The sequence below is a fragment of the Salminus brasiliensis genome, chromosome 8 (assembly GCF_030463535.1).
Source record: "Salminus brasiliensis chromosome 8, fSalBra1.hap2, whole genome shotgun sequence".
Classification (NCBI taxonomy): domain Eukaryota; kingdom Metazoa; phylum Chordata; class Actinopteri; order Characiformes; family Bryconidae; genus Salminus; species Salminus brasiliensis.
This window is the reverse complement of record NC_132885.1, coordinates 6002015-6017433: the sequence shown is the minus strand read 5'-3', so window position 1 is coordinate 6017433 and position 15419 is coordinate 6002015. Positions and strand designations below refer to the sequence as shown.

The 15419-nt window shown below is 40.0% G+C and overlaps 1 protein-coding gene across 3 annotated transcripts in view; it reads left to right on the top strand.

The window, feature by feature from the left end:
• The window catches only part of LOC140560842 (receptor tyrosine-protein kinase erbB-4-like), a 504706-nt gene that overhangs the window by 288388 nt on the left and 200899 nt on the right, over positions 1 to 15419 (top strand). For all 3 annotated transcript variants that reach the window (XM_072685446.1, XM_072685445.1, XM_072685443.1), the window contains exon 3: positions 7924 to 8110. In XM_072685446.1, coding sequence (XP_072541547.1) covers positions 7924 to 8110 — 187 coding nt within the window. The remainder of the gene's footprint in view (positions 1 to 7923; positions 8111 to 15419) is intronic.

Here is a 15419-nt window from a genome sequence, read left to right as displayed (position 1 = left end):
AATAAATAAATATAATATAATATAATATAATATGACAAAACTGAACATAAATGAGGCAGTATTCCCAAATCTCATTATTTGACTGGATAAGATCTGTGAATAGACTCAAAGTCTATTAGTCACAGGGCATATGCGATGCCAAAGGAGATACTAAATATCTAGTTATTTTTGCAATATTTAGTTTATATGTAGCTTTTTAACATATCATTTGAATGGAATATCTAACAGCCAAACCTAACAAATCTTCAATTATTAGTAATTGGGAGAATTTCTATGATTACGTCCAAGGTTTTTAGTATTGTTTGGTTCATTTTTTTGTTGTGTTTTGATTATTGCATGCATTCTTAATAGTGTATGTAACTGTCTAGCCATCCCCTCCCTTACCTCTCCCCACCCGTGTTGACAAAAAGCAAAATAATATGTTAAATAAATGAACTAAACATAAATGAACTAAATGTAATGGTCTAATGTTGAAATCATCTGAAATAATTGCAGTTATTTAATGTACATCACCGCTTCCCTCATGAACCAGTTTTGCCCAAATAATAAAAGGAGTTTGAGAGAACCAGCCACTCTGACAGTTCTGCCAAGTCACAGTCCAAGCCCAGTGGTTGGTATTTAAAGAGCACAACTAGTCTGCGGGCTATCTGTGCCTTCAAGTGCCACTTCCTTGTAGTCAAGCTTCTCAGTCTTCCGGCGCGCAGCAAGGAGGCCGAATAAGGCCGGCCGAGTGTGTGCAGCGGCTCACTCGCGGGCCGGCTAAACCAGGTCACAAAGCCTGTTTCTGTATCTCCCAATCTCTTCAAAAGAAAGCCTGCACCTCAATTAGCCGAGTTCTTATCTGAATCCTCTCGAGGAAGCGAGGTCCGCTTTTCTTCTCAGTCCCTCGTCGGCTTCACTCCGCTTTTGCCCTCCCCCCACCCTTCCCAAAGGCCTCTGGTCCTTTCTGCCAGCTGCGTGATGCCTTCACGCTAACACACATTGCATTTATAGCATGGTTTTATTTGGAGCTGCACGTGACTGCCCTACTAGGGCCTCCTAGGGGCCTCATGGCCTCCTGGTGCTGCTTTTTTTTTTTTTTTTTTTTTTTTTTTTTACTTCGAGAGTCCCACTCGGCCACCTGGAAGAGGCATTCAAGGCTGGTGTTTAAAAGCATCTCCAAGCACTGCCCCTCAAATCACTTCCTCTGCCTATAAATAACATCAGGCATTCGAGCAGGACAACAGCAGAGTCATGCAGAGGGTACGAGGTTCCAGATACTTCACCACTGGGAGCCTGAGAGGAAGCTGCCAATGTCTTTGTTTTCAGGCGACTAGCATTCATGTTGCTGTTTGGGGGCCAGAGTGAGTTGTGTGAAATGTCAGGCAAACAACCTCAAAAGGAAATCAAAGCTGGCATGATATTCTGCAGGTGATCTGTTAGTTGATCACTGCCTTTCAGACACTCTAGGAATTTATATTCAGTCTGGGGTTGTGCAAAATCTGGCAATCTCAGTCCGAGACTGTGTCAGTCATTTGACTGAGCAGGAGTTGCCTTGGATACCTCAGGTCCTGAGACTGTGCGTTCTACTGTATGTTGTCTATTCGTCTGTAGCCTCCAATATCAAAGGATCTAAGGGGGGTCATTGCACAATAAAGCCACAGAAGAATGACCTTCAGATCCCAAAAGAAGCTTTGAGTGATTGCTTCTTTAGAAATGAGATGCATGTGTGCAAAGAACTTTGGTCATACAGAGGGTACGAGGGTACCTTGAGAGGGAGCCTGAAAGGAAGCTGGCATTCATGTTGCTGTTTAAGGGCCCAGGGTGAGTTTGTTGAATGACAGAGAACCTCAAACTCAAAAGGTATCATGATGCTTTCAGCAGAAATCAAAGCTTGCATGATATTCTACAGGTGATCTGTCAATTGATTACTGGCTTCCTGAAACTCTAGGAATTTATTCATATTCATTTATATCAGCCTGGGTGCAATATTTTGATAAGTAGCAGGAAAGAGGATATGCTGATGCCACACCATTATCTGTGAACTAAGCTTGTAATCACAACAAGGTGTTTTCCTTTATTTATGCAGTTCATTATAGAGTAAGCAATGGGAACGAGAGAGTGGGGCATGCATTCCTCCACATTCTCACCCTCACTGGGAGGTATTGATCCACGGGCTCAGAAATAAATTAGTTGGGGAGGAGAGAGAGAGAAAGAGAGAGAGAGAGAGAGAGAGAGAGAGAGAGAGTGGGAAAACAAAAAATGAAATGGTGCTAGAAAGTGAATGCAGTAGCTGAAAAGGCTCAGAAAGAAAATCTAAGCTAAGTAATCCTTTAATTAAATTAGGCAAAGTACAACAAAGATGCCTCTGTTTATTGTTGACTTTTTCCCCCCACGTCTCTTTCTATTTCCTTCCTTTTTGTTCCCCTGTTCTTAAACAGCAGCAGGTTTCTGAGGTTGCTAGGTAACTGAGATGGGTTTACTTGCCGATGGCCAGGGCGGAGGGGCATTTGGCAGGCAGCGAGAGATGTGAGGGGCATGTGGCAGGTCGGGCTACACTTGTGGGGTATTTGACTGTCTCTGGTAGATGTATGGGGCATTTCGCAAGAACCGAGGAATAGGTTATCCGGTCGGCTCCAGCAGGAGTGTGTTTATGTTGTTTGGGAAAATCTGTTACAAGCAACTGTATTTTTCAGGTTGTGATGACACTGAGTGGTTTTGGCTAGTCAGTTAGATTTTTGGGGGATGTTCCACATTCTGGTACCACATTCTGACTGTTGTCAGTGAAGGCGTATGGAAAGGTACCCTGTTGTAGGGTATCGGGTAGGGTCTTGTAGTTGTCGAGATCGAGTGGACTCTGGTGGTTGTGTAAGGAATTTGACAGGATTAGGTGGTTGTGTTGGGTATCTGGCTCTACTCTGGTAGCAAGATTAATGTGGGCCGAACCTGGGCTACACCTGGCATGTTCTAGTGGCCCACTTGTAATGTGGAATGATGGCCCTCTGGGCCAGATGTGGTTGCCGGAAATATGTTTACGCATATATAAAGAATTGTATTTTCATTCATTAGATGTTAATCAAATATATATATATATATATATATATATATATATATATATATATATATATATATATATATATATATACAGGTTCCAAAAACATCATCTGGTTGATATGTGGGCCACTAGTAAATGGCAGATGTGGCGCAAGGTTTGGGCCATATTAATGTTGCTACCAGGGTAGTAGTAATCTTCAGTATTTTACATTTACATTTAAGGTATTTAGCAAACGTTCTTATCCAGAGTGACTTACTTGAGTAGACTAAAAATTCAAAGATACCTCCAAGCTTAGACATTACTAAGCACAAGTCAAGATGAAGAAAGATGATGTGAGATATGCTACAACACCAATATGTTCATTACTTGATAAATAAACCAGCAAAAAGGAGATTTTAATTAAAACAATGTGTGATGTTTGTGAGAACAATGGCAGCAGACAAAAAGGCGATATATATATTTAGGTTCTAGCAGAAGCGGCCATGAAGCTAGCTAAGCTACATCTGGTTGGAGAGCACCCTGAATACAGTACACTGGTAAAAGATTAAGTTCCTTGAGAATCTTTTGGAGGTTCTTCAACCTCTTAAGGTGCTTTGAGGGACCTTCAAGAAAGGGATTTTTTTTTAGAAGAAAAAGGTTCCTTGAAGGTTCCTCAAAGCACCTCAAGAGGTTTCTCCACAGTTTCAAACTGAAGAACCTCCAAAGGTTCCTCAATGATCTTATACTTTTAAGAACTGAGGGGAACAGTCTTCAGAAACAAATAGTCTGGACATTGTTCACTGTTCAGCTCAACAAAAAATCAAACAGCTGGAAATATATTCAGGAAACAAATCTTTCAGGTCAGAGGATTTTGCTTTTTTTGTTCACACTGGAAGAGCAGATCGTTTGTCAATCCCTAGTCTATATTCAATCCCTAGTCTAAGATATTAGGCTCTGGTTGAGTAGGGTATTTGGTAGATTCTTGTGGAGATTTAGGGTATTTGGTAAACTGTGCTAGTTGTGTTGGTATTTAGTAGGCTCTAGTGGAGATTTAGGGTATTTTATAAGCTCTGGTGGATACAGGTGGTATTCGGCATGTTGTGGTGGAGGTGGTGGTGGAAGACAGGTTGCCATTTTTAGTTGGCGGTGAAGTGAAGTCGAAGTCCCAGAATATCCAGTCCTGAAGACTCTTCTCATAGAGGCTGATTCAGTGCTTTTGTCAGCGCTACACAACATAGACCAAAACCAGCAGGAACAGCTGACACTGGGCATTTCACTGTCTGTCATGTATGTGGGCATCTCTCTGTTCCTCCATTAAGAAGAAGTTACCATGAACATCTCCGGTTCTGAGACTATGGTTTCTATGGCCTCCTAAATAAAGGTCCCTAATAAGATGTTATGCCATAGAAGAACCACTTCTGTATTCTTTAATAAGCATTTAATGGATGTTTCTTTGCATTTGAGATGTGTAAGTGTGAGAAACATGCAAATAATATACTGATGCTAGGAAGATCCCTTAATTTGGTGTAGAACATTTACACTACCTTTATGTAAAAGTTATTAATTTTTTTGAATTCCAGTCTCCAGCCAGAGCTCTTCAAGAAAATCTATAAGTGATTCTTCTTGTATTGCATGTGCAGCATGATCTTTTGACCCAGACTTTTTTAATTTGGACTTAGATATTGATAAATGAGGCCCAATGTTCTTTAAAGAAACTGACAAGTCAAATAAACCAGTAGGAACGCAGGAGATCACTTGCAAGATTTCCAACGATCACACCAACCCAGTGTTTGGGTTAGTTGGAGAACGCTGAACTGGTTTGCCCTGGGCTTAATGCAGACATGCCGGTGTGCATGTACAGCAAGCATGTTCTCTAGTGTTGTAGCTGTTAGAGAAGCCATTAGAGAAGCCGGTCATTAGCCGAGATAAATGAGTGTGTGGAGCTGGGATGAGGCTGCCAGCGAGGCCGCTAAAGAGAGCTGGCGTGTCTGGGGCCATTAGGAGACTGACAGCGGCATGACTGGCCCTGCCACTCTACCACCCAGCTCAGCTGATCCTCAGTCTGTCTGACAGCTGTCATGGACTAACACCAACACACTCTCACAGCTGATTCTGCCCACAGGCGGTCGGTATGAGCTCCACACACATGCATACACAGACACACACACTCATGCACACACACACTCATGCACACACATATACATAAAACATATTCATGCAGACAGACAACTCACATATGTCTAGATGGAAATAAACAGCCATACACATACACACAGATCATAGCTCATAGTCATATTGTCTTAATATCATTTTGGAGCATTTCTATTGGTCCATGCATCATGGAATTTGGACATGATCTAAAGAATGAACCCCCTGGTTTTGGATCTGTAGCCCACTCGCTATGCTTGCCTTTGCTTAACTAGCTCAGCGACAGCTCCCCAAGTAGCAGACGGCCCAGTACAGCTGCTCTGCTGACTAGCAGCTGAGCTACAGGTCCAAGTGTTGCTAAACAAAAGACCGGTTCTGCTGTGTTTGGACAGTCAGCTATCTGGGCTTAAATAAGTTAAGGCTAAACACCACAGTACAGATCGTATTCCAGTTAACTGAGGCTCAAATTATGCATGTTTAGCCAGATAGAATGGGGGGCTTCTCTTGGAGGTGACAGGGGAAGTTTTAAACAATAAATGTTTAAGAGAAAGGTCTACTCAGTCAGTAAATATCTGAGTAAAAGCAGACATGGGTGAAGTCTTTGTGTTTGGGCGGCAGTTTGTTTCGAAATAAGGTTTTAATGTGGAGCTCAACAAGGCAGTGTAAGGTCAGACTGCTGGAGAGAAGCGCCGTCGGTCGGCTGCGTCCAAATACTTTTCTGAATGATGTCCTCTGCTAAATTCTGCTGATCTGGTGTCCCTGTGGATCCATAAGCTTGTCAGTCCTGCTGTATACAGTGTTTACTGAGGCCGAGATATACAGATGAGCAGAATCAAGGGGAGCAGCAAGAAAGCATTGAGCTAGGGAGCAGTGGTTCTCTGGAATGATGGTTGGGATGAGTTGTGGGGTCTTGACCTCACAAACTCTTGCTCTCATCGCTAAATGCAATCACACCCTCACAGCAATGTTCTTAAATCTAGTAAAAAGCCTTCTTCCCTGGAAAGTAGAGACGGTTACTCTGACAAATACAGGATAAACTCATTTTTTTAATATATTTCAGAAGAAATATGAATGAATGAGCAAGTGTCCCAATACTTTTGTCCATTAATAGCACATGCTAACATAGGCTAACTAACTGAATAAACACAGCAAAGCCTATATAGGCATCATGCACACATACACACTCACACATATACCCCCCCCAACCTCCCCCCCCCCCCCCCCCCCGATCCTGTGTCCTCTTCTGGTAAATTTGAGTGTGTCCTCCTGTAATTGCCTCACTATTTGTGTGTATGTGCGTCCGTTTTGGGACGCCTGGTTCTGATTCATCCCTCTGGACCCTCTGTGTATAGTGGCATGCAGAGAAAGAGTGACCACAGCCTGCAGCTGCCTGTGCCCTCATACAGTCCTGACCCAAATGCACCCCACTATCGGCCAGTCACGCCACTGCCCATAAGGGACCTTTCAAATGAGACTCGGGAGAAAATGAAGCTATTGTTACTCTACAGTGCTCGGACATGCTCCATTACCCTTCCCCCCGACGGTACGACACGTAATGATGTCATGCTACAAGTGGATGTACGTATGTTTATGTCCTTCACAGGGAGAACGATTCCAGCTGAACATGGAGATTACAGTCAGTGCATGATGTGTTCAGCTGACCCCTCAAGGGCATGTTCATAATAGGTGTTTACTCTCGCATGGCTTCTTGATGAAGTTTTTTGGGGGTGTTTTTAAACATGGAGTTCAAACTGGTCAAGCTGGTTAAGCTCCTGACCAGTATATGGTAGGTTTTTATTTAAGTTGGTGATGGTTTAGCTGATCTACCAGCATGACCATCCTGACCATGTGTGCTCACCAGTATGCTCAGGTTGACCAAACTGGTCTACCACCATGGCCAAGCTTGTTGACCATAATGGAAATCATGACCACCCTGACTACACTGATTCACCAGTATGCCCAGGTTGACCAAACTGGTCTACTTTCATGACCAAGCTTGATGACTTGCAAGACCATCATAACCCAGCCTGACCATGCTTGTTCACCAGTATGGCCAGGTTGACCAAACTAGTCTACCTCCATGACCAAGCTTGTTGACCAGCATGACCATGATGTCCAGCCTGACCGTGCTTGTTCAACAGTATGACCATGTGGACCAAAGCAGTCTACCACCATGACCAAGCTTGTTGATCGTAATGGAAATCATGTCCAGCCTGACTACACTGGTTTACCAGTATGATCAGGTTAACAAACTGGTCTACCATCCTGACCATGGTTGTTGACCAGCATTAACCTTAATGTCCAGCCTGACCGTGCATGTTCAATAGTATGACCATGTGGACCAAAGCAGTCTACCACCATGACCAAGCTTGTTGACCGGCATTATGATCCTGACCATGCTTGTTCATCAGCATGAATACATTGACCAAAGTGGTCAGTCAGCTAGTTTTATCAAACTGGTCTACCAGTCTGACCAGCTTGATGACAACTTCACAGGTAAATGTACATTTGAGTGGAAGTCTGAAAGACTGTAGACGCCTCCTCATCCAGTGTTTCTTCTGAAATCAGTGGGGGGTGTTCCCACATTTTGCAGCAGTAAGAGCCTCTGCTCTTTTAGGAAGGTTTTACACTAGATGTTGGCACATTGCTGTAAGAATTTGATTGATTGTAAAAAAGATCTTTTTATCGAACTAAAATGCTTATAAACTTACAACCAGTTGAAATGCTCATTGCCTACACTTTCCTGTTCTTTCCCTCTGCAGTCAATCCGGGAGGTGACTGGTTATGTGCTGGTGGCTCTGAACCAGTTTGACTATCTGCCGTTGGAGAACCTGCGGATCATCCGCGGCACTCGGCTTTACGAGGACCGCTACGCCCTCGCCATATTCCTCAACTACCGCCGTGATGGAAACTTCGGCCTGCGACAGCTCGGCCTCAAAAACCTAACAGGTACGGCTTTTAGAGTGGACGTCCAGTCAGGAGCATCCTCAGTTGAATATTACGGTTTAGAGTGTTATTTTGAAGGAAGCTTTTCAAAGTTGCTCAAAGCTGAGACACTGAGACATGGTTTTAATAAGAGTAAATCCTTTAGAGGACAGCGCTCAGTAAAATTTTGTAATAGTAATAATTTGACCTTGATCTGTGACTGTCTTCTGCTAGAACATCAGACTTTCAGTACCGGTTTTAACAGACTGGTGTCCACCTTGACATCATCTTAAGGGTAGTTCCATTGCTGGATTAAACTGAAGTGAATTTATTTATATGAGCCACCGAGGGGTAAGGGATCAAGTGAACACAGCAGATCTTTCCTAGAAAGTCAGCAACCTGACGCTTTCCCATTGTCAAACCTGAGGAAGTTCTTCATAACCCATAGCAGTACACTTATGCAGTACAAATATGTTAAATTGTCCTCTTATTTCTAAATATTAAGTATGTAAGTTTTGTCAGGCAAACAATTCAGGCAAATGATTTTACAAAAAAACCATGAAAAATTCAATGAGCTGTGCTTTCATTGGCTGGTTTGCAGCAAGGTACTGCAATGGCTCGCCCAGAATCAACATGTCTAGCCACATTAGCCACGTTAGCATAGTCTTAATGTTGTATTTGTAGCATTTGACATTATTCCAAGGGAACAGCCTTAGCTGGAATGCTGCCATGTTAAGATTAGCTTTTAGCCCATCACACCTCCAGGAGGCTTTATGATGAGGTCTGGCATTTCAGACCCACTTCCCTCCAAGCTCACTTCACGACTGTAGAACCACCTTGGCCTCACCGGTGACTAAGGCCATACCTAGCCACGGTCATACTACAGTATACAGGCATAATATAAGGACAATCATACACATACAATGTACAGATTAATTACTGATAGAAATATAAAACATAAAGTGTGTTCGGAATCCCGGGTCATCCTGCTTTGCCATCCTCAGCTGGAGCCTGGGAGAGCACAATTGGCCGTGCTCTCTCTTGGCAGGTAGATGGCGCTCTCTCCCCTCATCACTCCCCTTGTGATGCTGGCCAGCACAAGGGTCTGCATCGGCTGCCTAGTAATGCATCGGCGGCTGTTCAAAAGAGGCCGTAGCTGACTTCATGTGTTTTGGAGGAGGCATGCGCTTGCCCTCAGGAGCAATGCAAGTGATGGGGGAAGTCCTAGTGTGGTGTGGAGTGTGATGGCATGAGGACAGTAACTGTTCCTAGTGCACCGTATACTGCTTTACTGGTTTATTGCCATGCAGTATGACATACTGATGTGTTGAATGCTGTTTTTAGAGATAATACTTTCCAATGGGAACAACATCTGGCTGGGGAGCTTAATGCTAACATTTTTAGCATGTATGCTAACACCATACCCTTAATGCCTTTCTCCTCCTCTTTCCCCAAGTCATAAATTAACATACACCCTTTAAAGGCTATTTACTAAGAAAATTAAATCCTCCTTGTGAAAACTTGTCATTTTGGATAGAAGAAAGCCACCTGCAGGCGGGACGGCTCGGTTTAAGACCTTAGCAGCAAACAAGTCTCTGTTTGAGGCAAAAGCGCATGAATATGTATTTTATATGTGATTGATTTTTTATTTATTTATTTATTTATTTTCCCCCTTTCCTCAAAGTTAGAGCTGTGTGATTGCGGAGGGCTGAAAGGCAGCCTCTGCGGATGAATAATTGCAGCCGGAATTAGAGCTGTGAAATCCGAGGGCTAGTTTGGCGGGGAATGGCAGAAGCTTGTTTAGCGTGACAAGTCAAGGTCAACCTGCCAGCACGGCTCAAACAGCCTCAGTGAAAGGTGAGGCCTTTGTGCTTTGAGATGGGTTTCAGGTTTCTGAGATGTGCTGTTCTGCAGAGGTGGGGAGCAGCGTTAAAGCGGGTTTAATTAGATCCTGCTTGCATCAACACACTCTCTGATTAGCTTAGTTGGGACTTATGATGTGCTCGGCACTTGTGTAATTTGTTCATTTCTTTCCTAACAAATCACGTCTGTGTGTGAGCTTGCATCAGTACACGGACATTAGGCATTAGAGAGTGTGGAGTTAGCATATTTTATTTTTTTTATCTAATATAGTTTTCAGTAACAAAGCAATTTTGCTGATGTTCAGTTCAAGTGTGGATTCAACTTTAGTTTGGACAACCCAGATCAATTTACACATTTTGTTGATTTTCTAAGTAAAACTCAGTTTTTTAAGTGTTATATGGCATATTTAGACACATTTTTAGACACATAAAGGAAATTTATCAACATAAAGGAAAAAATTATTTATTTTTCACATTATTTATTTATTTATGTGTTAAATTAAGCAAATAAACAGTAATTGTGTTATAGAATGTGCAGGGGTGCCCAAATCTTTGCACTTTTAAATATTTAAGTTAAGTTAGAGACAAGCTGAACTCTCCAAAAGGCATGCATTTAGGCGCCCCAAGTGTTTGGAGTTCTCAGATAACTTTGACCAAGGTCTCAGAATTTAGTTTTTACGGATCTTTTTAGGACTAGAACTTGATTTGATTTGCATTCATTAAAAAATATTATTCATGAATTATGTATTATTCATATTATTTATGAATTCATTTTTTTATTATCATCAGTAAAGCATTATCTGTAAGTGGTGAACATTTTGATTACAAAAAATAATATTTAAACTTCAGATAATGTTTATGGAGAAAAATATATTATTTTGAATGTTTTTTGGATTATTAAACATGGTTAATTACTGGTCAATTTGATTGGGAACATTGTCGTTGTCCCTTAAAATTACAGCATAACAGGAGGGTTAAATGTGTCATACTTGATGCAAACGCATCTACAAATCTACAAATTGTTGTTATTTGAGATACTTGATTGATTTTTTTGTATTTATATATTTTCCTGCTTTTTAGAGCCCTTTAGTTGTTTAAAAATGACAAATTAGAAGTTAATTAAAACACAAATATATTAAGGTATCTAATTGCAAAGGTCAATTAAGATTTTTTTTCTAAAATATATGATTAAAATGGACTTTGGAAATGATGGTGTTCTCAGCCGTTTTTCTGTAACTACATTTGTTTTAAAGAGATATGAGCAGAAACTGTTCATCTCTAGTGTGATTCTGAACCTTGGAAAGGAATATAAATGCAACCATTTTTGTGGGTGCACCTGCGTGTAAGTGTGTGTGTGTGTGTTAGCAGAGCAGCAGAGAATAGACAGCAATAAAGCTTTGCAAACAGAGCCATGCAACCTCACAACGAGTAAACATCCCTTTTGTGTGTGTGTGTGTGTGTGTGTGTGTGTGTGTGTAAGCGACCCCGCATTTATTCACCCATTGAAGTAGCACAATATAAACGTTCTCAGATTCAAAACCTTGAATTTTTACACTAGCTGTGAGTAACCTTGGCAGAGTGTCAGACTCTTGGCTGTGAGCCTTTTTCCACAACTTCTGACATTCAGCCCTGAAATCACCCCAGATATATCCTACAACCTGTTGTGTGAATTCTGTATATTCTTCATTATTGTTAAAGCTTTCCTGAAAAGAACACTTGTGAATGTTGTTTGGGTGGATGGATGGATGTATTGGATGGAGGAATGAATGGATGGATGGATATATATTTTTACAGATAGACAGCTGGATGGATGGATGTATTGGATGGAGGAATGGATATTTTTACAGATAGACGTGGATGATGGATGATATTTTTTTACAGATAAACAGCTGGAGTATTGGATGGATGGATGGATATTTTTACAGATAGAATATATAGATAATCCTAGAGATAGACAGATGGAGGAATGGATGGGTGGATGTATTGGATGGAGGAATAGATGGATCTATGGATGGATAAATGTGATGGGGGAGTGGATGGATGATATTTGTACAGATAAACAGCTGCAAGGATGAATTAATGAATGTATGGATTGGATTGGATTGGATTGGCTTGGATTGGATGGCTGGATCTGATCTGTAGGCCAACTGTTCTGCACTTTTTTGCAGTGTTTTCTGCTGTAACATACCAAGTATGGATGGATGGATTGGATGGATGAATGGATGGATGGGTGGATGGATAGATTGGATGGATGTACTGGATAGAGGAATGAATGGATGGATAGATTGGATGGATGGATGTATTGGATGGAGGAATGAATGGATGGATGGATGGATATATATTTTTACAGATAGACAGCTGGATGGATGGGTGGAATGATGGATGGATAGATGGAGGAATGGATATTTTACAGATAGACAGCTAGAAGGATGAATTAATGGATGGATGGATGGATGGATGGATGGATGGATGTATTGGAAGGAGGAGTTGATGGATGATATTTTTTACAGATAAACAGCTGGAGTATTGCATGGATGGATGGATGGATGGATGGATATTTTTACAGTTAGAATATAAAGATAATCCTAGAGATAGACAGATGGAGGAATGGATGGATGTATTGGATGGAGGAATAGATAAATATTTTTACTAATAGACAGCTGGATGGATGGATGGATGGATGGATGGATAAATGTGATGGGGGAGTGGATGGATGATATTTTTACCGATAAACAGCTAAATTATAAATTTTACAGATAAACAGCAGGATTATTGGATTGAATGGATGGATGAATGGATTGAATGGATGGATGGATGAATTGGATTGGATTGGATTGGATGGATGGATTGAATGGATGGATGGATGGATGGATGGATGACAATTTGTACAGAAAAAATATATAGAAAATCCTACAGATAGATGGATTAGAATGGATGGGTGGATTGGATGGAGGAATGGATACATCGATAGATATTTTTACAGATAGTCAGCTGGATGGATAGATTAATATTTATACAGCTAGATAGAACGTATAGATCATTTTACAGATAAACAGATGGATAAATTACTATATAGATATTTTTACAAATGGGTGGGTGGATGGATAGACTGATATGTGTTTTTACAGATAGATAGAAGGATGGATGGATATACAGTTTTTTTTCCACAGACAGACAGACAGATAGATAGATAGATAGATAGATAGACAGATAGATAGATAGATAGATAGATAGATAGATAGATAGATAGATAGAGAGAGAAAGAGATAAATAGATAGAAGTAGGTATGTGGGCTGGATGGATAGAGTAATGGACAAACGGATAGCTAGATAGGTAGACATCTTCACATATCTATTTTACCCATAAACCGACTGATCCACCTCATCCAAGTGCAAAGACTGTTTTTTGTGTAAAAAATGTAAAAACTGATATTTAAACATCCCACTGGAGTAGGAGTGCAGTTTCCAAAAAAAATAAAATAAATAAACAATAAAGCCCAGTGGTACTTCAGGACCAGCACTGGGAACCTGGGCTGACTTCATGAAAATAAAGAAGCTAGCCATCTTTCCAAGAATGGAGTATTGGAGATGAAAGTGATGGAAGTGAAAGTGATGATGTGAACATACTAGAGAGGAAACTGCAGAGTGTTGAACCCTCAGCAAAACAGCCAATCAGCAAATCTCCCACAGTGCCACTCTCTTCATTAGGAAACTCCCACCGTTTGAATTGAACTATTAGAAGGGAAACGGAGAGAAGAGCCAGCAGTTTTATACCCAACTCTCTGCTGGGGTTTGCCTGTCTGGACTTTCTCTACAGCTAACTGCTGATTTTGATGATATACCGAGCTGCACTCGTGCCTCAGACTGTTTATTCTGCTAATTCTTCCCTGCTTTGTCAGGGAGATCAAACTAAATGTCAAGGCAGCTCTAAATAGTCCGTTTCATTTATGACATGAAAAGCAGGTCAATAATTCCAGAAAGGCCGGTGTGGGAAAGAAGCTGGAGTTTTGATTGAAGATCAAACTGGCCTCAGAGAAACTGCTGACCTACACAGTGCTTCCCAGGTTCGCTCAGCGTTTGTTAAAGAAGGTTTTCTGTTCTGCGTGAAGAAGGTAGACGATTCTTTCAGAGGTAATGACCCAAGCTTAACCAAAACAAAGCTTTTCTCTGTTTTTTGTTGCTCTGTACAACATTATTTTTCACTTAACTGCACCACCACACGCTCTGCAGGCTTTTTCCCAGCTAAAAATTTCACATGTAATTTGTGTTTACTCATACAGTTCATAGAAACGGTAGGTGGGTTGTTTGTGGCTTCATGTTCTTCACATTTTTAGACAGATGTTAAATCAGATATAAAAAAAGAACACATCCTGACTACATCCATTTCTTACCTACATTTATATTAACCCTTCACACTCTCCATACTGAACAATCACATTAGTTACTAAATAATTACATAACATTAATTTTGTTCTTCATCTTAGATACTGAATAATCTGTAGTAGTTACTGAATAGTTTATAGTAAGCACTGAAAAATGAATCCTAGATTCTGAATATCATATAATAGTTGCTGAATAGTTTACAGTAAGTACTATATAGTTTAGAGTAAGTACTAAATAATAAATAGTAGATATTGAAGAATATTTAATAGTAACTGATAAGTACTGAAATACAGTAATTGATAGAAATGCTGAATATTTCATCAAAGATACTGAATAATCTGTAGTAGTTACTAAATAGTTTAGAGTAAGTACTGAATAATTAATTGTAGATTCTGTAGATATAATCTGTAGTTGTTACTGAATAATGTATAAAAATACTGAGTACTTCATTGTAGATATTGTAAAATATGTATTAATTACAAACTAATTTATAAAATATACTGAATATTTCATCAAAGATACTGAATAATCTGTAGTTGTTACTGAATAGTTTATAGTAAGTACTGAAAAATTCATAGTAGATATTGAAGAATATTTGATAGTAACTAAATAGTTTACACTAAGTACTGAATAATTTGCTGTAGATTCTGAATAATCTGTAGTTACTGAATAATTTATAGAAATACTGAATATTTCATCAAAGATACTGAGTAATCTGTAGTAGTTACTGAATAGTTTAGCGTAAGTACTGAATAGTTTAGAGTAAGTACTGAATAATTAATTGTAGATTCTGTAGATATAATCTCTAGTTGTTACTGAATAGTGTATAAAAAAACTGAGTACTTATTTGTAGATATTGTATAATCTGTATTAATTACAAACTAATTTATAGAAATACTGAATATTTCATCTTAGATACTGAATAATCTGTAGTAGTTACTGAATAATGTATAGAAATACTGAATATTTTATCAAAGATACTAAATCTGTAGTAGTTACTGAATTGTTTATAGGTGGTAATGAATGATCCATAACTGATTCGGAATGATCATTAAATATGATTTATGATATAATAATATATTGTATAAT